Source organism: Tyto alba, unplaced genomic scaffold (genome assembly GCF_018691265.1).
Source record: "Tyto alba isolate M040663 unplaced genomic scaffold, T.alba_DEE_v4.0 Super-Scaffold_45, whole genome shotgun sequence".
Classification (NCBI taxonomy): Eukaryota; Metazoa; Chordata; class Aves; order Strigiformes; family Tytonidae; genus Tyto; species Tyto alba.
The window spans coordinates 25,969,080-25,997,037 of record NW_024881321.1 but is presented as its reverse complement, the minus strand read 5'-3'; the positions used below and the strand labels follow the sequence as shown (position 1 = coordinate 25,997,037).

The window sequence follows — 27,958 nt, the reverse complement described above, 5'->3', positions numbered from 1 at the left end:
ATTTCATCTGCCTTCAGAGATGCTTCATCTTTTAGTATTTTTACCACCAACAGTAACTCCAAAAGTCAAATTAATCATATGGATGTCATTTAACTACTAGTAAAGGTGCTAAGAAAAACTCATGTTGCTTTCTCTGACAGCAAGAACAAATAGGATAGGATTTTAACAGAAAAAGGAAGAGAATGATCTTAAGGAAAAAAAACAACTTGTGGATCTTTTATCACTTTAATCATCTCCAAGTCTTCTTCACGGCTTACAAAATACAGAGGTTATGCTTTTAGAACAGAATTCAAATCTTGATTTTACACATGTCAAGACTATGTGAGAGACTGAAAGAGTTAATGTCTCAAACACTGTGGCTGCATAGCAGTGGTGAGCCACAGGAGGGGACCAGGTCGGTTTTGCTGGAGAGCTCGAGGGTCCATGTTGCCAGGCAAGACGACTCACAGAGTTTATTGGAGGAAGGGGCTTACGACCACTCGGAAGACCCCTTGCGACCCCCCCCACAGTGGCACCTGTGCAGAAGATCGAGAGTTATATAAGCTGCACAGGTACTTGAGAGTTATAGAAGTCCTCAAAGGGGACGCGTGGTTGAGAGGTGGGGACTAGCACCTGAACACTGCCCTCTTTCTCGCCTTGCAGGTAAATGAGCACAAGAGGACCTGCCCCCTCTCACCTCACACACAAACGAGCCAATGTACTTAAGGAACAGTGAGCTGTATCACTGCGTGCACCCACCGCTATTGCTGACAGATCAGGGACTGGACCAGAGACATCGTTGGAACCCAGGGTGGTGATCCAGATCTCTTCTCTACTTCTATTTCTCTCTCTCTCTCTCTCTATATATATATATATTTCTCTCCTTCATATTTTACAGGCTGTTCAGCCCTTCACAGAACAACAGGGTTTAATATCTACTGTTGAAGACTGTTTACAGAGCTTTAATAAGGTTTAATTAGTTTTAAAATGTTTAATTAGCTTCTGCTAAAATAACTTCTGCCGTTAATACATTTTTTAATCGATCGTTTGGTGTTATGCCACCTTAATTTAGCCCAAGGGTATCTCAAACATCAAATATCTGAGTGGGTTGTCCAGGACGGTACTCTCCAGCAATAATTGGCCTACCTGTTAAGAGATAAGTCCAGCCACCCCTAGACCCTCTAATCTTTGAGGACTGGCTAGAACACAAGGGAATTCATCTCTTACCAAATTAATTTGTCACCTAGAATGCAACAGTGTATCAATACAATAAAAACTAATTACTCTTTTGTGAAACTAATGTGTACTGTAATTAAACAGCTTGTGAGAAATTAATGACATTGGAGTCCTGGAATTGATATTTAATCTACAACACAAAGAAATCTTTGAAGTGCTCTAGAAGTGCTTTGACAGAAAGCCAAATAGGTATATTTTAGATAATCTCAACCAGCTCATGCCACATAAATACAATTTCATAATGGAAGTGTAAACATCCATTTTATTCTACCCAGTTTGCCTGTATTGCATGTCAGATATTTCTACCAGAGATTGTCAAAGGTGATTAACATGAATAGAGTAGGAGTCAGAAACTGAGTAATGGAGATCTGTATCATTACACTTCACGCTATTGGTATTTTTCCCAAGATTGAGATTCATGTACTTAACAGAAGTTTAGGTCCCTGTCACGTGTACTTGATCACACAATCACAGCAAGTTACCAAATGTTGCAGCCATGAAAATACGATTTTCAGATCCAAGAGTAGAAAAAACATTGGTAGGTATGACTTAATTTAAGAAATGCTATATTAAGCTATACTGCTGCAAGAAATTGGCACCTCCCATACAGTGCCAGGCGGACATGCCAGCTTGACTAGTCACTAGCTTGGGAACCTTCTGCACTGCACTCCTTTGAGCAGTGAAGATATGTTCTTAAAGAGCTTCATTAGTTTAGCAGAACAACACACTGGCTAAGGGAAAGTGATTGCTTCTGTATGGACACAGTGTTCAAAACCAGGAACGGACATGAGGTATATAACCGCAATTTAAAAGCGGGGTTGATTGTGTCACAAGAAGAAATAGGACAACAACTCAACATCCTGCAAGATGTGTAGTGATAGCTCAGCTCCCATGTATGGCACCTGAAAGACCACAAAATAGCTAAAAACAGACTTTCTGTTAATCTCAAGAGTCCTGCTTAACTTGGGAGGAAGGAAGAGAGAGCAGACTTCATCCTATTAATAGATCTGCTTGGATGATTGTCATGGGAGATGGTTCTGGGGAAAGGACAGATCCAGAAAAGCTGGTTGATTTTCAAGAAACACCTCCAAGCTCAACAAGTGCATCTCCTTGTGCAAGAAATCAAGCAAAGGTGGCAGGAGGTCTACATGGATGAACAAGGTGCATCTGACCACACTCAAACACAAAAGAAAGTCTATAAAAGGTGGAAGCGGGATTGGGTCACCAAGGATGATTATAGAGATGGGGTGCAGGGATGGGGGTAAGAGAGTTAAAACACACCTGGAATTGAATCTGGAGAGAGTCACAAAGGGCAACAAGGTGTACCAGAAGCAAAAGAATGCCTAGGGAAAATGTGGAACTGCTGCTGAATGAGACGGGAGACCTGGTAACAAAGGACATGGAAAAAGCCAAAGTACTCAATGCCATCTTCACCTTGATCTTTACTGGTAACAATGGCCTTCAGCAATCTCACATCCTTGAGGTCCGTTGAAAAATCTAGAGCAAGGAAGACTTACCCTCAGTGGAGAAGGATCGGGTTAGCGAACATTTAAAGAAAATGGACATATGCAGAAGTCCATTAGCCTTCTATGATGAGATGACAGGCTTAGTGGATGAGGGGAAAGCAGTGGATTCTGTTCATCCCTACATCAGTAAGGTTTTTGACACTGCCTCCCGTAATGTCCTTACTGACAAACTGAAGAGGTATTGGCTAGGTAAGTGAATAATCAGGTGAAGTGAAAACTGACTGAACTGGCTCAAAGGGTTGTTATCAGTAGCATGAAGTCCAGGTGGAGAGCAGTCACTACTGGTGCACATCCAGGGGTCAAAACTGGGACCCATACAGTTTAACAACTTTATTAATCTCTGTAACAATGAGGCAGAATGCACCCCTAAGAAGTCTGCTGATAGAAATGGGAGGAGTGGTTGACAGGCCACACTCAACCATTGATCTTATCAATGTATATAAATATCTAAAGGTAGAGTACAAAGAAAATGGAGCCAGGCTCTTTTCAGTGGTGCTCAGTGACAGGACCAGAGGCAATGGACACACACTGAAACACAACAAATTCTATTTAAAAATATGAAAAACTTAATTTTTATCATGAGGTGAACCACTGGAGACAGTTGCCCATAGAGGTTGTGGAGTCTCCATCCTTGGAGATACTCAAAACTGGACAAAACACAGATGTGATCAACCAGATCTAGGTGACCCTGCTCTGAGCAGAGGACTGGATTAGATGTTCTTCAGAGGCCCCTTCAACCATTCTATGACTGTGATGACCTCAGGGTACTCACCTACTACATAGCTGTAAAATCCCTGAGCCATGGCTGACTCCAAAAAGACTTCTTGTTCTGTTCCCCAGCAATCGCTGACAGTGCAGGACTCCTGCTGGCTTTTCTCTTGTAAAGAAAATGTGAAGAAATAACAATTACTTTTATCCTAAATCAGATAGACTTTTCTGACTTGTGCAGATGTCTGTGGAATAATAACTGACTAGAAAAATACAGAAGTTTTCACCTTTCATGTTTTGCATACCAGAGAACTTAGAGAAGACTTCTGCCTTTATAGAGAGAGAATGCCATTATACCTATTAATTCTATTATAGAGAGATTTAATTTACTGATGGAGTAAATGGAGTGCTGCCAGACTAAGTTACATCGAACTAAGGTACGTGAAATCTCTGTAAATCACCACTTTCTTCTCAGATACAACTATCGTTATTTATCTCTGACATAGCTAGCGTTACTTCTTTCTATATCTTTTCCACAGTAATCCTTCTCTGTTTTCCTTATAGCAACTTCACTTGTCAGTATATATGGTGCCAATATCATAATGAAATGACACAAAAGACCTAACTGCTAAACAGACCCAAAATCCTGTGAGCATGCCACAATCTGACATTGTGTGCATACTACATCTTATAGATCTCAGCAGGAACTTGATCTTTTCATGCCCTGCTTACCCTTGGTTGGCCATGCTATTCTGACTGAGCCTTTCTTAATGCTGAATAGAGTTGAAAATACACAAGTATTTGGCATGCTGCGATACATGCTTGCCGCTTTCCCAACAGCATGTCTTACTTGGAATACATTCTGACTGTGATCCAGTACAACTTCTTTAACTTTTATTAGAGAGCTACTGCCTAATCATCTAATCCAGTAAGTACATGGCACTTATTTCTGTCTACCTAGAGTTCACTGGACTTTTCCCTATTAAATTTCATTCTTTTTTTCAGATATTTTGTTCAGTAAGCCAAGATAAATTTAAAATCTTACTGTTGTTCTCTGCTCTATGAGCCGTTGGGGATCCTACACAAATATCCAGTGTGGACAACGTGAAGGTGTGAAAATACTAGGAAAAAATAAGTAGCTACATCAGATAAAGCCTGATGACTGGGGGATGCCACCTTTTATGTGAAGAATGTAGCATTTGAAAACTAATATAAGAAAATACCAGCTGTGAAATTTCCATAGAAGAGGATGGCTCAGAGTGTAGTAACTAGGACTACAGACCTTCCCATTCCATATTATCTATTTGATCAGCACTGTGACCAACAGTCATTAGTTGATCTCCATAAGTGTGATACCTTTCAGAAATTAATGTATGTTCAGCACAGGTCCCAGTAAATTTCCTATTTCACTATGATTTAGATTTTCTTTTCTATCGTCACTGTCAACATGCAAATCAACTACTGGGTGAGCCTAGAAAATCTCACTCCTAGTTTCACTTTCCTGGATGAGGCACATGCCAAGGGCACAGTGTAAAGGATGTGTTTCTGCATACATTTTGTGAGTAAATATGAGATTTTCAGGCTAGAGGCTCATGAATATGACTCCTATGATTATGCATTTAAATCCAGAAAAGTAAATACACCTACTGAGTAGTAAAAGATGAATTAACAATAAAACATTTTATTTTGCTATCTCTAATTTTCAGGTGTGGGGGGCGGGGGGGAGTATTACTTTCCTTTAATATTGTGTCACATCAGGACCTAGCTGTTTTACTCACTGCTTGCAGCACCCACTGGCTCCAATGAATGCTTCTAATAACCTGACAAGGAAGTAAATGTCTAGTATAGGAAATACAAAGATAAAAACAGTTTTGTTTTGTTTTATTCTGACAGATCAACTCAGCCATTCCTTCCAGCAGCAAAACACCAATAGTAGTTACGCTTTCAATACAGGGCTCTTGTCCAGAAACACACTAATGCTGCATCTTTCATCCTGCTTCAGGATGCCATTGGTCTTCTACAGCTTAACCTGCTCTTTCTGTCAGCAGGTTAATAGTTAAATTACAGATTCAAAAGAGAAAAAAAAAAAAAAAAAGGGCACAGAACCTATGCTAATTTTATATGAATGATAGAAAAAAACATAACAGAGAAAATTATTATTTTATTGAAAAGATTTTCCAGTTTGACAGTAATCCCAGCTCTTACAGTCTGATTGAGTGCTTGACCTTCTTTCTTTCTCTTGAATAGGCCTTTTTATAGTTTTCTTCTAGATATCTACAAGCAAGAAGGGGAGCAAAAGCTGCAGTTAATCACCTTCTGCTCTAGATATCAGAAATGGGTCAATTGTAACTGTCCAGTATCAGAAACAATAGTATTAAATACACAGAAATAATGTCTTTATGTATATGCATGTTGATGTGGCAATATAGTTGAAAATTCTTTACAGCCATATCTATGAAATACACTAGCATAGTTCTTTCTTTGTTTATCATAAGACCCTTTATACAAAAGTAAAATGGTCATCCTCTGGTGAAAAGCACATGTGAAACATTTGAGTAACTATGTGGCTCTTAAAATTTCAGTCAATTGTTGCAAGAGCTTTAGCATAAATACATTTTTATCTAAACACAAACATGAAAAGAAATACTACAGTTATTGATTGCAAAAGTAGAGTCTGCTGGTTACTATTTATTTAACAAATAACTCCGCCAAACAGAGAGATTCTTCTTCAAAGACTTCATTATCTAACATCCCAGCTTTGCAAGTACTTTTTGTGTATGGTTACACACATAAACAGTTCCTTTGGTTTCAGCAGTCTGCATTTACCTTCCAAAATACCTTTTCATGGGCTGAGTTTAAGCAGGTGGCGAAGTCAAGGGAAAAGAAGCCTGCAAGAAGGACAAATTGGATGGACTTGGGCAAGGCTTCCTATGTTACCATGGGAGAAAGGTAGACGCTTCTTCAAAAGATCTGCTTAGAGAAGAAGCTTAAGTCAGGGCTTCCCAATCACCTTCCTGCAGATTCTGTCCAGATCTATTTGTTATTTAGGAAGACTAAGAAGATTAGCCTAGGAAAAAGCCCAAAGGCAGATGCCTAAAACAGAGGTTAAAACCATGCTCCATTACTCCCAGTGTTGGTAGACCAGCAACTGAAGCACATAAACAAATAAACAACCATGTTGTGGAAGTACTCAAATGTAGGGTTTTTAGACTCTAAGTCCACATTTCTGACTAGGCTAGAAATGTAATGTCCTAGAGTAGCAAACATGAAAGCTCCATCCCCAAGACATTTTAGAACAGAAAAAGGTTCTGATTTCTTTTTCTCTCATAGACCAGGCATGCGGAGATGTCAGTCTGTGAAACATTTCCCTTCAGCAAGAAAAATACTTCATAAAGTATATTTATGGTCATATTGTTAGTGTTGTAGTCTAGCCCTCAAAACATTTTCTGTAGCTAATACTGAAAATCAAACTGTTACAATATAAAAAGTTACAATATTTGGCAATTTTAATTCCTACATGTTGTAGGTCATGCAAATTTGCTGCTTGGTCTTTAATATGCTAAGATCACACACACACACTCAAACACACATATATGGGAATGACATATTCATCTAATACGGTTTTTGTTGGTAAGTGTCATGTTAGATTTCATTTATATGCTATGTCACGTACCACTGATATAATCTTTTTGTTCTACTTGGTGAATATCTTAATGCTTTCAGTTTACAGAACTTTCTTTTTTCCTACCTTAGATATGTCAGCAAGCACACAAAGAACATAGGTACACAACTCAGTGCCACTCCACCTCTAAAATAATGTATACTTGTCATTATGCAAAAAATAGAGTCTAAGTAGTTACTAATTTTATAAAAGTATAATTACTTTTCATGGCTTAAGTAATTGTGGTAAATGATTTTGTCTTTACAATTCTTAACAATTATATAATTTTAGCAATTGTTTGTTTGGTTGGTTGAGATAAGAAAAATTATATAAGATGAAAACTTCTCTAACATAGAAACATGTGCTTGCCTTCGACACTTACAAAGAAAAAAAAAAATGCCTCTTGGAAAGCCATTCATGTCTTTGAGGACTAATGATTAATTTCTTTTTTCCTATTTTCAAAATATTTTCAATTCCTGGTATCTCCCCTTGTAAGCATAGGCTGAAAGAAAAGATCTTAATACTCAGGCTTTACAGTCATTAAATTTAGATTTATTTTAGCAGGATACTTGTACTACACAGGTAAGAGAACAAAAAGATATTAAGGAGAAACTTTTTCATCTGGATTAATTCCATTTAAAATGTTGACATATGGGCAACATTTTCAGTGGGGTTTTAGTTCAGATGGGTTTCAGTAATCAGTTGTTTATCCAAATAAACAACCAATAATGATGACTGATATTTTAAATTGCTTTACTAACCATTGTATATACTTCAAAATTGAACGAACAGGTGATCTGTCACTTTACCTAGTCATCCATAACTTGGTGATTATATTGAAGGGTTCCTCGCTGTGTACAATTTACTCAGTGTTCCAAAATTTCAGGCAACAAGATAAAACCATCCCACAGTTTGAGGTTTTTTCCAGCTCTGAAGAAAACACTAGGGAGTTTAATCCACTGTCGGAGACATTTGCACTTTCAAAAAGCAGTGCAATCTCCAAGACTGCAGAAATGCAGAGCAACTGTTTCAAAACAAGATGAAGTAAGTCTATTAGTTCACTGAATAACTGCACTTATTAGCTTTTCAGTAGCAGAAGAAAATCAAACCTAGCCCAACACACAGACAGGAGCACTTGGCCACCCTTCTATAAATCTCCCACATTTCATCTTTTTCTCAATCTATCACGGGGATCATAGCTTTCATTCATTCACTTGATTTGTCTCCTTTGGTTAATTTATTAGTGTTGGACCATGTAACCTTTTGATACTGCTTACTGAAATGAAAGTACTGGCAAATCACCATCCTCTGCCCCACTTTCAACTTCATGTTTCCTCCAACAGTCAAAAATTTCATTGTTGTTCTGCTAAAACAAACCCTTTGTTCTATATGATCACAGTGGTAGAATTTCAAAAAATGTCAACTCCTTTACTATAACAGAAAAAAACAATAGCAAATACCTATAGATCAGTAAGCACACACACAATTGCGAAAATCATAGGTTTTCAGACTAATAGCAACTTTGGCAAAAATTATTTTTTTTTAACCATTACGGCTATACGAATCCCTATTATAGCTGCAGCTATTTCAGGAAAAAAATGCCTAATACATGAAGAATTTTCGCCTTTCTTTAAAGGATTAAACCATTCTGCTGCAGGCATCTTTAATACTGAGTGAATAACTGTACCCAGGGAGTATAATGAACAAACCTTAATAACAGACTCAGCAAGAGATCTCTGTCATTCTGATATCTTTTTGTGCAAGACAGGCTGAGAATGCACAAGGAGCAAAAGCCACAAGTAATTTGTAGCATTTCACAGTTACATTAACACCTCTAATTGTAACTGACAGGGCAATTAAGGCTGAAAAACATTCCAATACAGTGGCTTGTAGAGGATGATTGTCCCACTGAAACAACAGATCATGTATTCTATTTGGAGGAAAAGTGTTTCACTTTGTTTTCCTCCATTGAAGTAGATGTCCCAGTTCATCATGCCTGATTAAAAGGTTTTTGTTGCTATAAACATGATTATTTCAAACAATCACAAGCCTTTATATGAAGCATATAATTGAACAATTCCCTTCTCAATACAAGTACCAAGATTAATTTTTAAAAAGTATGTTAATTGTTATATATAATCCACTTAAATAATGAGTCGTAGATTAATGAGCAGGCAACATTCTGAATGCAAATATATTCAGGACACGTGTGCCCCCCTCTCTGTTGTTTTGGTTTTTGTTTTTTGGGGGCGGGGAGGTTTAATGAAATCCAGACAATTCCCTTCATGTGCCTTGGTCTGCCAGGTTTTGTACAGCAGTCTTCCTACCAGCCTCCTTTCCTCCCACACACATGCACAGTTCCCTGTGGAGAGCCATAACAAGTCAAATTATGTCCAGCATCAGCAAGTAGTTAAATTCTGTAACAATAAATTTACAGAAATTTGTGTATGTAAAAACTTCGTGCTTAGGGCTCAATATCTCCAATATCTTTATTTGGAGGGGAGAGAACACTTGTTTAGATCTACTCTAATCCCAAAAGACTGAATGCCTATTTGTAGTTAGGGTGTGTTACATTCGATCTTCAGGCACACCTTACCACTGAGTTTCATCTGAAAGGAATCCAGTTCATTTGCCCCAAGACTGCTCCACAGCATGAGCTGAAGTGCAGCAACTAGAGATGATTGAGAGATTTGTTTCAAAAGCACACTCCTGATCCAAATTAAAATGGTAATGTAGATGCATCTGTACCTGCTTCTTCAAGTAGAAAGCAGGTCGGTAATATGTCCATAGTTTAGGGGGAAAAAATTCCTCTTCAGTTTCTGCACACATACACAGGATTTAAAATGGGTGGTTTTTTTTTTCTCCTCTGAGAATTCTCACATATCTTAGTTGCTGACTGTGTAATTTCTCAGTTGCATTCTACTAATCATTTACTATATATATTTGTATATCAAAAATCTAAAATATCTGGCCATACTTTACACAGCTATGATTATAAGCATACAGGGGAAAAACAAACCCCCAAAATTAAGCCCAAATCCCACAACCTTATGCTGTACTGCAATCTCAAAGAACACATTTGAATAAAAATAACCTGAAAGCTGAATAATGATATAACTAGCGCTGGCAATTAATAAAATAGATTAATAAAATGATTAGTCTTAGAAAAATACCCAGATCTGTGCCCAAAGTGTGACAGCAGTCATGCTAAAGGTGAGCAGTGGATTTCATAGTGTGCTTTTTTTACCTTTCCCAAATTACACTGAAGATAGACAGTGCATTGAAGGAAAGCAAAACCAAATCAAAACCTGTAATTGCACATGTCACAGCAACATACCGGCCTTTGCAGGCCAGAAAGGGAAAGTGAATCCATTAAAATATCACCAAGATGATTAGAGAGCTGGAGAACTTGACATATGAAAAAAAGAATAATGAAATGCATTCATTCAGCCTCAGAAAGTCCAGGCTTAGGGGGTATCATCACAAACTTTATAAAGTACCTAAAACACAGGTACAGAGAAGGAAAGGATACTCTTCCCAAGGATGCACAGTGACAGAACAAGAGGCAACAGGCACGAGTTGCTCAGGTGAAATTCTGTCTGGCTATATGAAAAAAATATGCACCTTGTGATCAAAGACTGGAATAGGCTGCCCAGACATTGGTGAAACTTCCATCACTGCAAATCTTAAAGACAGCTTCACAGAGTCCTGAATAACCTAATCTATAGCCCTGACTTCTTACTGAAGTTTGGACCAGAAATTCCAGAGGTCCCTTCCCAACTCAGGCTTTTCTCTGTTTCTGAGGCCTGAGTAACAACAGAAGCCCTACACACAAGGTGAAAAACTGTTATCAAAAATATTCTCTTTCTTTTCCCTTTGGAATTCTGAACTGCAGTAGTTTATGCACGGTTTTTACTTTGAAAAGGATAAATAGCAGTATGCATTTGGTTGGTTCACACTGCAAACAATGAGAAAAGTACTGAGTGCTTATACCCTCCAAAATTTCTACCTTATCCGCTATAACTTGGCTCTATCAGTAAAAGACAGATGTATGTCAATCTGAAGATGATTTTAAAGAAGCAGAAGCTCTCATGACAAGTTTGGAAACCCTATATGAGCCATTACAGGCAGAATCAGTCTTGCCCTCATCACTTCTCCCCCGACAAAGGCTTTGGGGGAAGAATTTGAAAAATTGAAATACCAGGTAATAAACTAGATAAGGAGGTTTGGCGTTTTTTTCAGCTGAAAATGTCAGGTACAATTTGAAAAGACCTTGAGTTTCTGCTGCTTTTAGTATTTCTGAAGAACGAAAGCACTCTTTGAGATTGTGCTTTGCAACTTGGCTTTTGTCATGGCAATGGCCTAATACAGACTTCCAAAGGAAAGAAGATTTAGCCAATATATTCTTCCATTTGTTTTTTTTCTGTTCTGGACACCCCTGGGCTCGTGGACTTGGCAGAATGAAGGCTACTCAGGAATTGCTTCTGATATGGAAGTTAGCGGTCACTGCCTTCCATTTCTCTGTTCCTCACAGTGATTAGTGTCCTTGCTTTTTTTCTGTACTCTTATTCACTCCTCTCTGGTGCCCTACTCTCCTTAACTACCCAAAGTATTTCCTTATGATATACTACTTAAATACTGGTGCCTGCCAACACTTGCTTACATTAGCTTGGTATAGCAATTTCAAATACTTAAAGGAAATAAATACAGAATGAGTCAGATAATTCAGTGATACAAGCTGGAAACTAATTTTGGGATTTGAGTGGTTTGATTTTTTTTTTCCTCAAAGCTGTAAGCTGCTTGTTTAAACATAACGAAGGCCAAATGAAGTTTGAATTAGAAGAGATTTTAACAGCACATGGTATAAATTACAAGTTGAAAATAATGTAATTTTTTTTAGTATCCAAGACACAGTTGCAAATTACAGCTGTGATCCGCTGCCATATTAATCTGTTTTTACTTTCATATAAATGGAGCTGCATTGTTGTATTAGGCTGGTATATGGTATATAACACAACGGTCAAACCCAGAAAATATCTAGAAAAAAGAGGCAAACCTCAGACTTTTACTTTAAGATTCCATGCGATTTCTAGTTCATCTTTTAAATCTAAATTAAAGCAACCAAAAACAACAAAAGCAAACAGTGTTTTCACAAATGACCACCCACAGGGGTATTTCCTTGTAGATTTAAAAGGCTGCCGGTCAGTGAGTAGCAAGGCTTCTCTTTTTGGGCCTCTGGCAACGAGAATTTACAGTCTTCTCCACTGGGTGGCAACCTAGGATGCAGCAACATAAAGAACTGCTCTCGGGAGGACCACCAAAGAAAAGTTTTTGTTTCTTTTGATGTTGCACTTAGCAATGCTATGAACATGTTGGGAAAAAAGAAACTTTAAACAAAGGTGACTGATTATGGCCTAATCAGATCGGATACAGTTCAAACAAGTATTAACACAGCCCCCCAAAAATCCCATTTTTTATATGTTTCTATTTGATCATAATAAGGCTATGTGAACAGTAGTTGCCATTAGAAGTTTTTGAAACTAATGATGACTTCTGATAAGTGGTTCTTACATGCATCATGGTTACAGTTCTGCAATTTTTTTAGAATGAATGATTTTAATAGTCACTTGAATTTGTAGTAAGAAAATGTAAGACTGAAATAGGGAAAAAAACATGAACACTATGTCTCTGATTTGTTTAAAATACAGAATGAACTTCCCCTGTCAAAATTCCCTAGATCAAGGACTCCTTTCCAAAATACTTGTAAACAGATTCACTTTGTTTTCTATTTGCTATTTGGTGGCTATCAGGACTAAACCCGGGAATAATAAAATGATGAAGTCCACTTTGTCATTGCTGTACTATGATTACATGACTCCAATTAAGTGAAAATGTGCAAAGTGAAAAGTGCAAAAAAGAAAGGTCTGAAGCGGAATATAAAGTAGAGACAAGAATATGGAAATCAATGGGAAAATGATGTGAAAAAACACTGGATGAGAAATGTGTGCAAATGTGAGATAAACTAAAAAAAGTTATGACAAATGAGAAGAGGCATGGGACAGAGATTCTGTGATTTAATTAAACATTATGTGAATAAATACCTTTCTTTTTCAATTGACTGGCCAGACAACATTTACTGTTGGTAACTGTGAAGGACTACTGCCTATTCACTTCTTCAAGTTTATGTGTTGGAAGTCTGTTTTGGAGTTAGATCTCCAAATGTTCCAGGAAAATGGTCACATTCTCACTAAAATCCTGGTGTCCCCTTTTTTTTATGTGATGAAAAATATGCCTTAGGGTTCCTAGTTTTAACATGCTATAACAGTACTTTTTAGTGTGAATTAATAACGGGTTATTTTAATTTTTTTATATTTATGCGGATTTTTTTTTTTTTGGTAAGCAAAATTTTGCAGCAGAGAGTTTATCTATTTCCCAAATTTTCTGATGTTATCAAGGTATTATAATTAGTTCAAACTCACTACAAATACTAAGGTAAAAGCAAAAATGTATATTCAGGTTATTAAATGCAAATTTTTATAGAACAGCAATGATATTTTGAGACAGATGTGGGTAATTAAAATATGCCTTACTGGAAAACTGGCTTGCTTTTCAGGTGTTCCCTTCAACTACCAGCTAACCTCAAGACTTTTAATACAATTTCCCATAGCTGGGATCTATTCATTTGAGAACGCCTGTCCTCAGGCTTAGCTTCCTCAAATGGAAGCTAACTTCAGAGTGAAATCTCCACTTCTGTCCTACCATCTTAGCAGATTTCAGTTGATGGATTTCATTTATCCTGCAGGTTTAACTCCCCCAAAATAATACAGTTAGGGACATCATCTGCCTTCATACATCCTGAAGAGCTCCCCCCAAAGGGGTAAAATTATTTGTGTTCAACACCTAACTGACAGAAATAAATAAATCTGACTACAGTATGTATTTGTAGCTCTACATTGCAGGCAGACAGGTGAAGGTGAAGTAGTATTACTGCCAGGTGCACACAAGTTTAAATGCATAAGCTGAGAATTATTTTATGCACACATAAAAGTGAGGAAAATGAACTTGTTGCATTGCCTAATACACTGTAATAATATTTCCTGTATATGCTGTAATAATATTTCCTAGGAAAATAAGAATTCCTAAGAAACGAGTTGTTCTGTCCCTATAGAAAGAATTTGTTTTCTTCCTATAAAATTCTAATCTTATCTATTCAAGGTCTATTTCATAGTTACAGGGAAAAAAAAAAAGTAATGCAAATCCCAAATAGTTTAAATCTTTCTGGAGGTGTTGGAAGTATTAGAGAAAACTGCTCATCTGAACAACTGTAGGATCTTTTTACATATGGCTTCTCTTCATGTATTCCACTACAATTTGTGTACACAGCTGAGACAAGAGTTTTTCTTGTCATGAGCATCTGTTTGACTCATCGTATGTGCTGTATCTATCACGGTGAACTGTTCCAATGGCAGTGTCGAAGCATCTGCCATGTAGGCTCCCTCTACAGAGGATTTCAAAGCCTAGAGGAATCTGAAAGAAGGAAGCAATGAAAAGAAATTCAACGAGCTTCAGCTGATGTTCAGAAAACTTGTTTTTCTTTTACCTTCAGTAGTCATCATCTGGTGACATTTACCTGAGGATGGTGCACAGTGGTGTACCTGTAACTACAGCCCCCTGAGACACAGGGTAGAAGTCACCCATTTCTGTACTTTCTTTCCGACAGGCATGAAATATGCTTTGAATTGTCTCTATTTGTTCTCTTAGGGTGCAAACTGTTTTCCATTAGACTTACATGTCCCTGAGAGCAAGATTCAGATCATCTAAGCTACACAGCTTCTCTGTGCTGCTCACTCCACATGATTACAGTGGTTAGAAACAGCCAGTCCTCTAGCACTAAGTAGGATGTGTCTCTCTCTTGACTATACAGTCTCAAGAAGTCCAGATTAGATGCCTATGTTTTGCACAGTTGTCAGCTGAATCTCATATGCAAAATGAAGTCTTCCCTGTATTCTCAAAATGGCATTATCAACATATGAATCCAAAGGAATCAACTGTATTGACTGAAACATGAGCTAGTTTTTCACTTTAAATCTTCTACAGGTGCCTAAGCAAATAAACTTTCTGGCTGTTTGACCCAACTTTTTTTTTTTTTTTTTTTTCTGCAAACATATTCCTTTACTAAGCAAGTAAAAGTAATGGAAGAGGTGGCAAAGTCTAGCTATCAACTCTTGAACTGGCTGGTAAAATTTCTCCTTTGAAAAACTAATTCTCTAGATATAAAAATATGGATTTGAAATTAAATGATTACTGCCAAGATCTCTGTGAATACAGTCTGTGCTGTCAAAAGGCTGAAGGGCAGTACTCCAGAATGAGCTTTCATTGGTTTGGATCACAGTCAAATCTTTCCTGTGCTAGAAATATATACAGTCAAGAGCCAGTTGCCCTTATCTTGGGATTCCTGTTCAAGGAATTGAAGAAAATATAGTGATAAGCTGCAAATACAGGAGGCTTTTGCTCAAAAAATAACTATAATGGTTTATGCAGTCTCTCTCCATTAGCTACTGCCTAGAACCCCTGCACCATTCAGTACTGCTCTTCTACTGTTCAGTCCTGCAGCATGTTAACTGACCATGTTTAATACTTTTCAATGGAAAATGAAACATCCTTCTATCAAAAACATTGTTTGATAGGATTTTTTAATTAGTTTTTATTTACCTCAAACAGCTTCTGTACAAGGATTTCAGGAGACACTGATAATATATTTTTCTTCCCTAAGTAGAATAGAACATGTTGCTTTGATGTTTAAACTGAAGGAAATAGTATTAGCTATCTGTCATGCTATCTGTGTAGATTCTAGAAGTATTTAATTAAATTTAAAAAAATGCATTTTTATTAGACTGTTACATAGGATAGGCTTATTACTTGCTTTATTACTGTTGTACTTATCTCTGATTCAGAGGCTTTAAAGACATCAGGATATGAAAGTGAGACATATTAAAAGAAGGGTTAGTAGGAACATACTTGGGTACAGGAACATAAACTCTTCTCAAATATTGCTGTCACCATATGTGGAAAAAGGACCCAAAATTACCAATTTTTATAGTACTTCATAAGAACTGGAGGCTTAAAACCTCGAGTTCTAGGTGCCATAACCTTTCCTACAGTGAAAACGAGCTTAGGAAACAGTGGGAAGATGAAAGGAAAGTTTCATATTCTTTCCATAAACACCCAAACTCACATAAAATCCATTCCTGATTTTATCTAGCCTTTAAAATGAAACAACTCTATGAAATTATGCAAAACAGAAAGTTTTATAGCTTATTCAAGAATATGTTCCATCTTTGACAAAAGGTACTGAGAAATTGCTAGAGTGGTGCTTGGTCCTGCACAATACTTTATACTGTTTACCCCAGTTACCTCCATACATCACTTTGACCTGAAGATCAGCCCTGGCTACACTGCTATATGACATCATTTTCAGTATATGGATCAACATGCGTATCTGGTTTTCTGGTGAAATATCTCAAACACATAGGCATAATGGCTCTGGATCAATCTCCCAGGTTCAACGCTTAGTGTTGAGGGTATTTTGGTTTTTAATCTCAGCATAGGTACTTTGTATTGGTTTGAGTTGCTAGATATTTTAAACTTAGATAACATAAATTCTACTGCTACCTTTAGACTGATGCCCTTTACAGGCATGGAGGAGAAACAAGTCCTTCTAGGAAGTCCTATCCCACTATTTAAATACTAAATGGATTGCATCCTACAAGGGTCCATTTATTTCTTTATTGAAAAAGAAGCCAAGAGGCCCATTCAGATGTGCATTTCTTCACACAAATCCCAGAGTAGAAGAGATGAAGAATATCACAAGTTTTAACATGATGAGCTCTTTTTAACATAAGATATAAATGCGTTTAAAAATTAACATGACAGAGAATCATGCTTCACACTCCTTAGGAGGAGAAGCCACATGTTATTACACGGCAGTATGCTACAGTGCAATCCCTCCATCCATAGGCACGGGATTTTCTCAAATATACATAATGATTCCTAACAGCCTGAATGAAGGCCTTGTTGGTACTCCTGCCTATTACAAGCAGCAGAGAGGTCTCTTATTGTGGAAGGAAAACAGTTCATTGAGAGTTTGGACAGTGGTATATGCTTCATATTTTCTGTCTCTGCCTCATAGGTATCAAGTACGTATTTGCGAAGAATCTGGACAGTCTACTGTTGCATGAATGTAGCAATTTAATTCTACTGTTTTGATTTGTTCTTCGTAATAACTTCTCATATGAAATCTTAGGCACTACCTGAACACGGAAACCTTTTAGATTTGGACATGACTATTCACACTAGCGCTTCACTGGATCATTTACTAAGGTTGTAGCATGGCATATGTAAGACTGGTCATGTTCCCTTTTCATTAGTTTTTTCTTCGTTCTTTTTTCAGAGACAGTTGTCACCGAGGCACTCATAGCAGATACGTGCTTGTCTACAAGGCTAAGCTCGAAACATCACTTGAAACATACTGAAGATGCAAATGCATTAACTGGGCTAGCAAAACATCATTACATTTTTTGTGGGGGATACTACACTTTAATAATTAAAACTCTTTATGAATTAGAGTAGCTTCAGTTTGGTTTATTTATTCAATGATCTGAGAAAAAAAGAGCTAGCATCACTGATCTCTAAATTCACAGTCTTCAATTAATTCAGCTTAATTTTCCCGTGTGTGTACATGTGGACAAGTGCTAAAAAACTTTGGCCCTAAGAATGCAGTGTTAGCATACAAATAGTTAGAATAAAATAGTCATTTTAAGGGATATAAGTCAATTTATGCCTCCCATCATATAATTCTAAAGGAATAAGAGAAGAAGCTGAGCTGCTAAGGAAGATAAGGAACTGTAACTTTTATTAAAGAAAACAGACGATACGGTATTTTGAAGTACATGCTCGTAGGCTCACAGTTGTGAATGGCAGATTAGTTTTACTTCATTAGAGAGGATCTAATGACTCTTTTAACTACAAAAGCAGAAGGAAGAATTTGATAAAATTGGAAAGAATAATATTTATTTCTAGAAAAAATGAGTGAACTCATTCTTTCAATGCATTAATGAAACTGTATGAATACCATTTTTTTATCATCTGTATTACATAAATGAAACTAACAAAATCAGGCTGTACACATAAAAATTTACAGAATATTCACCAAAATAGGACTATATAAAGCAAATTTTTTCTTCTATAGAGAAAACTTACTGCAAACTATCACAATTAGACCCCTAGGAAAAAACAGTGATTTTCATGTAAGACTACCAACCAATTTCCAGATCTCTAAAATCACTCTGCTTGAGTATCTTAGTCAGCTGAGAAAATGTGAAAAACAAAAACCCCAGCATAATCTAAGTTTCAGTAGTGTATTTTCACAGTCTGCGCAGGATGCGCAATGAAAATCTGACCTATAGTTGTCAAGAGAAAAGTCTTCAGCAGATGCAACACATCAGTATGAGGGTTGCAAAGGAACATCTGTAAATGCTGCAGTGCTGAGCATCGGTACACAGAAGCTTCTGCCTGGATGGATAAGCCTGTGGTGTTTATAGAGGATGGCTGTGAACATTACAGTGAAAGAGGACCCCCATAGAAGATATTTCACAACCCAAAATATTGTTTAAATAATTTATTGAGAACTGTTGTATTAAACTGCCATGGCTAAGGGCAATAAATAATTTGGTTTTAGGAATATAAAATGTTTCAAAACATCACTGGGTGAAACGGGCCTCATTGTAAAATATCACTAAACTATATAGTTGAAAGATATCCTGTATATCAAAGTTGAATTCAGTTAGATCATTTTTCTTTTATAAGAACTTCAGTGAGGCACAAATATACAAATCTTCTGTCTAGTATAATACGCTATGATTCACTGTTATTTATTTTATGTTAGGCTTATTTTTGAACTATGCAGCAAAGTCTCTTGCATGAGGCTTTTTTGGTATTAATATGAAACCTTATTATACAAAAAGGAGACGATAGATTTTGGTTTTTTCTGTCTTTATTGTTTCAGGTCACAAACTATGGTAAAGTAGTCCTGAATTCCCTAGGAAAACCTCTATGAGACATCAGATCACTAATACTAAATTCTGGAGTAAGTCTATTTTTCTATGGCTGTGTAAAATGAGAGAAGATGACACTCCAAAATGAAGGTATGCTGATGCCATAATTCAAACTCTTAGAATATCTTTGGTCATTGTTCTTTCTCATGTATATCTTTCAATAGTCTTCTGTGACTTTATAAATGCTCTTATTTATTTACCATGGCTCTAATCATGTTTTTCAATTTAAAAGTCAATACATTTTGTAAATTAGTATCAGTTTAATAAAAAATAATTCAGCCGCTGTTAGAACCCTTCTATTATAACCCCTGCTGTGCATTACAAACAACACAAATGTTTCTAGGATAAACACTACAGTAAATTATACATTTTCTAAAGAAAACAAAAGGAAAATATATAATTTAATCTGAGGCAATAAAATGCAACATATATTTTGCTGCTTTTACTTAATTGGTTAAATTCCATCCTGAAGTGTCATGAGATTTATCTAAGCATATATTGCAAACTGATATTACCATTATGAAAGCAAGAATTATTTTATTTTTATGTCTCATGACAAAATACTGAACAAACCCCACAATTAATATAAACGAAGGGAACATACGCCATTTCATTCTTCCCCCTAATGTCAGACTTGGATCTCCTAAACCCAGATGACACAGGCATCTGAATTTCAGCTTTTATATAAACTACTTAGTTTTTATATAATCTATCATCAAACCAGTATCCTTTCTTCTAATTTTTGTCTTTCTCTGGAATAAATAGTTCATATTATATTCTCCATTGTAATTCCCAAATTCATCAAGTAACCTAAAAATAATGTTTAAGATTTCTCAAAAGACAAATAAGTTGCATCCAGAAAAGCAGCAATTATGATAATATAATTATTTTTTATTATTCAATTACATGTTGTTGCCAGAAATAGAAACGCCTGTTGTTTACTACATTGGCAAAGAAATATTTATCATAAGCCCCTCATATTCTGACAAGTGAAGTAGGATCAGTAAGAAATTATTTGTGATGGGGGGGGATCAGTAGTAAAATTAATGGTGTTACTGATTAGTCCTCGAACATACCCTGATGTCAGCAATTTTTGAAACGAAAATGTATAAATTCTAATGAAAAAATCCTCCCGAATTCAGGGAGTATCTTTGGAACCCCATGTTCTTATAGGCCAGATGACCTGAGTGTTCATTAAAGCCCAGGTCCCATATGACGGTTACTTCACTTCTAAGCATTCCTAAAGGGGAAGCAACAATTCAAAACAAAAATACTTCAGATTTCAGTCATCTGGATTTAACAATTTATTTAATTTTCATTTTCTTCATAAAACATTCAGCCTGTTCAGCCACCATTTTACTTCTTAAGCTGGCTCAGTATTTCTGTACCTGAAAACTTCTGGTTAGCTTGCTGTGGAATGCTATTGGTGCTAAGATTTGATGAGTTCATGGGAACATTCACAGTTCTGGGTCACGCATTTCCAAATTTTCAGATTGTGAGGAAGTACATATTTACAATTGCTTTTTCTCTACGCATCTGCCACTGGTCCTTGTTGGCAATAGTATATTAGGCAAAGCAGTAAGAGCCATAATGAGCTGTTCCTACATCTCAAGTTTCTCAGGCAAATCTTTTGTACAGGTGGCAAGTGGTGCCTTTGATGACATTACAAAGTGATGACTAGCTCAAATAGAAGAAAACTAAAAGGAATTAATTAGATCTCCCTATATCACCATTTATCTTCTTTTGTTGGCTAAGAACAGATTCAGGATTGTACACTTGTTTCAGAATATTTAAGAATAAAAAGAAGAAATTCCTTTCCCCAGCCTAAGATCTATCCTAAAGCTAAGCATTTATTTGATGATAGATGCTTATTATAATCACTTTCTAACAACTTGCTCAGCAATTAAAATCAATCATGCAGTTTAATTCCTCTTCATTTGGATATTTTAGATACGTGGTTCATATGAAACTCTTCTTCCAAACTTGATTAGCTGTTTTTAATAATATCCACTACTCTTGAATCCTTCAACACACATAATTTTACTATTTTCTTCTCTCACATCTATTTTTATTTAAGTGGAATTGCTGGCCTCAAGATGTACAGTACATATTCTGCTCTCCTCTGTGGATTTTTAATCCATCTCTCTTCACATTCTATCCAGGCACTGTGGACTGCCAAAACTGTACAAATATCAGTTAAACCACTTTATGTTCATGAATGAGAACAATCTCAGTTCATTTGCACAACTTCTGTTAATTTTCTTTAATGCTAAGATGCCACTGAAATTCTGAGCTGATGCATGCAATTCTTCTTGTACGCTTTGGTAGTACATAACCTATTAATTGGAATTCCTATTTTTCCATTGGACCTAATGAATCCCATAACACTAAATTGCAAGAACTTCATCATGGCACTCAGTTATGCCTTTAAAACTGAAGTTGGAATTTCGTGCCTGACTACTGTAGTCACACAATTGGGTAAAACAGTGGAAGGGCTGAAAAATCCTCTGAGACATCCTCTCCCTCATTCTGCAGTGATGTGGACCTTGTGCGAGCAGTCTTGCTCCTGCAAGTCCTGCCCGCTGCCAATCTTGTCTGACATGAATATAGGAAGTTGGGGATTCTGGTCTGAGTTTTTGACAAAAGCATGAGCCTGTACTGTGTGACAGGATAAGATTCAGAACAGTTCCTAGTTTCAGAATCAAGGGCCACATTGACATGACATTATAATTAGGAAAAAAAAAAAAAAAAAAACAAACCAACCCCAACAGAAACAAAAAAGGATTAACTAAAAAGGAAACAGCTGAAGCATATGAAATGTAAACTGTTAAGTAAGCTTTCATTTCAATAATACCCTCTTCTTTTTTTTTTTTTCCCCTGACCTTTTCACATCCAGGTTTGATAATCTCTTAGATGGTATTAGAGATGGCAAAGGCTGTAAGATTTATCTGAGATATGATATTATAGCTCTTAAAACCTTGAACTATTTCCTTTAGAAGAAATGCACAGCAAAGGAGAAAGAAGAACTGCAGAGATTTTTTAAAAACAGATCTATCTTCTGTCTCCAGGGCTTATTGCTACTTGCAGCTTGAAACACAGATACAGCAAACAGTTGTAGCAATCTCTTCAGATCCTGATACACTCACACCAGCATTATGCAGCTTACGATATTCCTTTCCCATGTCAGGCCCAAAATTACAGTCACCACCAGATATGGAATCTGATTTTTAAATAGAAGGCAAAACCAGACAGAAATGATAAAGAATCTCAAAACACATAAACTCTATTTATCTTTACCTAATTTGAACAATGTAGACCTTCCCCCTACCTGTGCCAGGAACACTGCACAGGTTTTCAATAATATCTTTATTTATTACTGTACTAGAGGCAGGGAGGAAGAAAAAAAGAAGAAAAGAGAGTGAGTGTACAGGTTCAGGTGTTCTCCAGTCTTTACAGAGAAAAGCGATGATGCATGCTCAGGTCACTATTGCTTCTAAAATGTCCACTATGTCCTGGGATCACGGTAACAGAAGTTGAGCAATGCAGGATTTAGATAAGCCTAGATTCAGAATCAGAGGGCTGGAGGAGATTTAAAGAAGTTATCCAATTTATCTCTGTATTTCTAAGGAAAAATCGGCTTTTTCTGCATCATTTCTCAGTGCCTTGCCTTGCCTGTTCTTAAACATCCTCCTTCAGGCGGACACCAGACCCTGAAAGTACTTATTTTTGTCCCTTATTGTCCTTGCCACTAGAAAACTCTCCCTAATATTTAATCAGAATATTTTAAAAATGTTTGCTATGCCTCCTAGACATTATGGAAGCAGGTAAGAAATACTTTTTTTCCACCTAGCAAGAGACTGTCTGCATTTTGAATTTTCTCCCAGCAGTTTTTCTTTTCCAGGTTAAACAAATATAATTCCCTGATTCTTTTTTTGTAAGCTGAGTTTCCTAGATTCTCAACTGATCTTAAAATACTTCTGGGAATACTCTACAAGTATGCCACAGTTCTCCTGACAGTGCTAAAATTGGGCTCAGGCTAAGTTTCACTGGGAAAATTTTGAATTGCACACCCTGTTTTTTCCATGTTACTAGTCCCTTCTAATCCAGTTTGCCTGAACAGTGGTTAGGCTCACTGTCTCCAGTCCACATTCCCAAAGCCTGACATCTTCATTTCCCCTCACCATATTGCCAACATAATCACTTCTGATGCTGCTCATCTCCCATTAGATCTCTTTGCTAGGTGATTGATTCATTGATCCATTTCAAACATCACTTCCCAGCACAATCTGTGAGGTGGATCAGGAGCCTTTGATGCTCAGATACAACCTCCTTGTTTCTGAATTTGCAGAACCTGTTTGAGGCTGTTTCTGAGGCTGAGTTTGACTTTCCATAACCAAGAGAAATCTCCAGGCACTGCACACCCAATGTTTGTGCTCCTCTCCTGCATGCCTGCATCACGTGTGCCTTACTTTCATAGCAGGCACACAGATGTGTCCAAGCACAAAAAGAAAAGTGCCCATTTTTCCCTCAATTAACAGTTCTGTAGTAATAATAATACTAATAGTTACAAAAAAATTATCTCAATCAAAGAGCAGGAATTATTTTTTTTCCCCTTCAGTCACAAAAGAACAAATATAAACAAGTAAAATTGAACAAAGGACATTCTGACTGAGTAATAAGGCAAAATGAAGGGGAGGAAGAGGATAGATGTGAGCACCTTCATATAGCTACCGAAGCAGGAGAATATGAACCACAATGTAATTTGTGTACAAGTAGAGGTATTGAGATGTAGGAACTAATCTGCAGGACTCAGCTCCAGTTGGTAACCTAGAGCAACTCAGAGTATCCTGCTGTTCTGGTTTTAATCAGAAATACTTCTAAATCAGCAGTACTTCTAAATATTATCTACATGTCAGCTCTTTCAGGAAGTTAACACTAAAATTTACTGATATAAATATATGTACGTATATTAATATACACATGAAAACAAAATATTTAATCAGGAAATTTGTAAACTAAACTAGTATCAAAGTTCTCTTAAAGATATAGTGCTTTTGTCACAAATCATGTCTTTAGGTTGATCCAAAAATAAATAAATTGCATTAATTAAATAATTTTAGTCAAATTAAATTACCTTTAAAAATCACTATGGTCTAAATTTTATCAGATTGTTTCATTTCTGTATAAGGACTTCAGTGTCTAATCAATCAAAATCAAACAGCATCATATAAATAATAATTATATAATAATAGGATATAAGAACTAAAGTATAATAGTATTATATAATAATATAGATTTGAAAATATATAAAATATATGTTATATAGTAAGACTATTAATAGCAAGACTATAAGCAGCCAAAAGTAATGATACAAGAATCTTGTTCTTAGGAAATTTGGAATTACAAGATCCTTACTTCAAATTGTTACTGAAACACGTTAGGATTAGTATAACTCATTTGGGGAAGAGCAGCAAAACAAAAGCCATGAGGTAAAGTTGACGTTACATGGCAGACATCTAGACAAGTAACATGTCATCTGGAAAAGATGGTTGAAACCTTAGGACAAAGGTTCCCAATGAGACTATCAAGGGTGTCAACCACTCAATGGGCTTTGGTGCTGCCAAAGCATTGGACTACCCAAGAAGATAAGGAAAAGTAGGCCTGTAGCTGTTCGCTGAAAGGCTATCCATTAAGTTTCCTTACATATCATTAATCAATAGATTACAGTTCCTACCTAACCTTTTTAGAGATACCTGAGGGCACAGGCTGTCTGTGTTCCTTCTACTTGGTACTAGCTATCTCCCACTTTATTAATTCACCTCATACCTTTGATACTGCCTACTAATATATGCTGTATTAACAGCATGATCTTTACTAAAAAATAATTGTAAAGAACCTTTTCATATTTTGGTCTCTGTCATCATAAGGACTTCCTGCACAGAGAAATACTTGTTTTGGTGATGAGAGCAATAAAGCAAAACCAGAGAAATCAGCTCTCTTAAAATCCTTCTGACATCCACAAATGCTAGTGTTTTGTAAGCTGTGAAATATATTGATTCCAGACATACATATCCAGGAGCACAGCAGTTTATTATTATCTCTTCTTTGCCATTGCTGCTGAATGATGTCTCCCAAGCTGCTGTATGCATAAAATAATACATGTGTTTCACCTTTAAAATGTTTTATCTCTATGTTTTAACTTTTAGCTCTCTCCTGAGAAACCATATATATTAAGAGATTACTTCCTTCTTCAGAGCCAGAGAAAGTTTTAAGCAAATAGCTCAAGTCTTATCACACACTCTGTATTATTAAAAGAAGCATTTTATAAAGATCTAGCTCAAACAAAAATCCATATTCTTTTTCTCCAACTGTATTTTGTAAATGCCAATCCATTTTCTTTTCCAGTATATGTTCAGGTGCCATAAATTTGAAGGAAAAATGTCTGAAGGACAACAGAATTCTTTTTTTTTCCTCGAAACACAGATGCAGGCAGATTTTTTTTACTGTTTACAGTTGAAGCCTGAGAGAAGGAAACCCATGCTGATTTGCTTTTTGAACTAACCTTGACACATACCTAGGGAAACAATGTACTTCACTCAAGTTGGAAACTACTTCAGAGAAACACAAAATACAAAAGAAAAGACAAAATTGAGTCAGAAAGGTACCTTCTTACAATGTCTTCTCCATTCCAACATGGGAGCCCATCGGCAGCTGCCAACTCATTACTGCACAGCTGATCAGCCAGGCCGCCGTAAAAGGCCCTGTAGAGCCGGAGGTGGCTGATAAATTCTCTGCACAGGGGAACATGGGAAATAATTGACAGCGTCAATCAATAATATTAGGCAGTACTGTTCTGTGTTTCTACAAGAAGATAAAGAATGTGTTTATTTTTTTTACTCTCCATTGGTTCCAAAGGTTTTTTAAAACCAATTTGTCAATTTCCTGTTAGATAAGTTTGATTCTCTCAGACACACTTCAGTAGTTTACAAAGCTAATACATTCATTGGTCAAAATAAAAAACAGTACTCATCCTCTGGAACAGAAATTATTTTCCTCCAACCTGAAATTTTCTTGCATAGTTGTGATACAGTTTGAAATGCTACACTTGTACAAATATACCAAAAAATGTTCCAAAAAAAAAAGCACAACAAATAAAAAAATAGGCATGTATGAACAAGTCATCTCTTTTCGTAAGTGTCATCAAGTTATCCCTTACACAGTGTTACAACTGCTACAAAGAGTATTTGTTACAGTTATGGAGCAACTCAAGATTTAGGTAAGATGGGTTTAAGATACAAGTGTTAAATATTTAGTGGATATTTAAATAAATGTCTGAAAATTTACATCAGTTTTATCATGTGCTGTGCTGGTAGATTATAAATTATGTATTGCTACTTTAAATAATTGTCAAGTTGCTCAGAGCTAATGATAAGTTTTTTGTACTTAAATTAATAACTTTTTAGTTAGTATGTTTTTAACTGCATTGTGATATTTATGATTATAAATTGTTTGCATATGTATTGAAATTCTCTTCCTGGGAGACTCATTCCTGCTGTGAAAAATTAAAATATTTATTCATTCTGGTTTAGAACATCACACTGCACGGAGTTATCTATGACCCGCAGGCACAAAGAAAGACACCAGCAAATGCTATACTCATTGCTCTGTAAGCCAGCAAGCTTCACTTCATGTTAACTTCTTGTACCATGTCTGGAGTTGTGAAAAAATGCCAGAGATATTCTATACATTTCCTTATATTTAGTCAATGTGGACCTAAAACAGCATAAGGAATTAAATTGTTAAGTATTGGTTACTCCAAATTAAAACTGATAAAACATGAGTGATTACACACAATCTGTCATTTTAAAAGCCACGTTCTTTCTTGTAAATGTAGGGCAAATATTTTACACAAATCATAGTGATTTAGATTGACTGTGCCTATTAAACATGATATGAATGCCCTACTAAGTCTAAAACTGCAGTTCTGAAAATCTCAGGTAGGGTCAATTTTGACTATGATTCATATAATTGCCTATGTGCAATATATTTTAAATATGTAAGTATGATCCATCCACAGTCTCCCAGCCATGAATAGTCATATCTTGTATTTCTCCATCCCCAAAATTGCATCCAGGGTGCACAGTATGATTGCAATTTTTCTTCATTTCCCATCGAGTGGGATTGATTTTGATTTTGTCTATGCTTTGTGTTTACATTCTGGATGAAAACTAGCAATTAGAGAGCCCTCTCATACTAAATAGTTGGAATTTCTTCTTCTGCACAATCAATCCATGTATAACACAGAAATTTAAATAAATATAGCTGCCATAATATCTTGTGACAAACTGCATTCTAAATGAAAGGTCATTCAATTTATTAGTAAATACATCCCGAGGCAAAGCTAAAGTTAACACAGAAGTAATAACTGATTTCAGCCCCTGTTGATGTCTGACCAAAGTAATTAGAAGGGCAGATGGTATGAATGTCAATTTTTACATCATCATCCTCTAGACCAGATAGCATGTAATTATAGTCAGCTGAGCACAAATGTGCAGTTACAGTCCATGGAGGCTGCAGATACTTCTTATCTATTTATTTGGAAATGTTCATTTCTTTTACAATTATATTCTCTGTGCTAAAAGCTGTCTGCAGTGTTGAGTTCTGGAGTAAAATGCATTATATACTTTCAGGTTTGTATGTTATTATGGAAAGTTCTGCTCAGAATTTTTTTAAAA

General features: G+C 36.2%; 1 protein-coding gene across 1 annotated transcript in view; it reads right to left on the bottom strand.

The window, feature by feature from the left end:
• GPC5 (glypican 5) overlaps window positions 1-27,958 on the bottom strand; it is a 406,783-nt gene that overhangs the window by 233,151 nt on the left and 145,674 nt on the right. Inside the window, exon 5 of the mRNA XM_042805836.1 lies at window positions 25,889-26,014. Coding sequence (XP_042661770.1) covers window positions 25,889-26,014 — 126 coding nt within the window. The remainder of the gene's footprint in view (window positions 1-25,888; window positions 26,015-27,958) is intronic.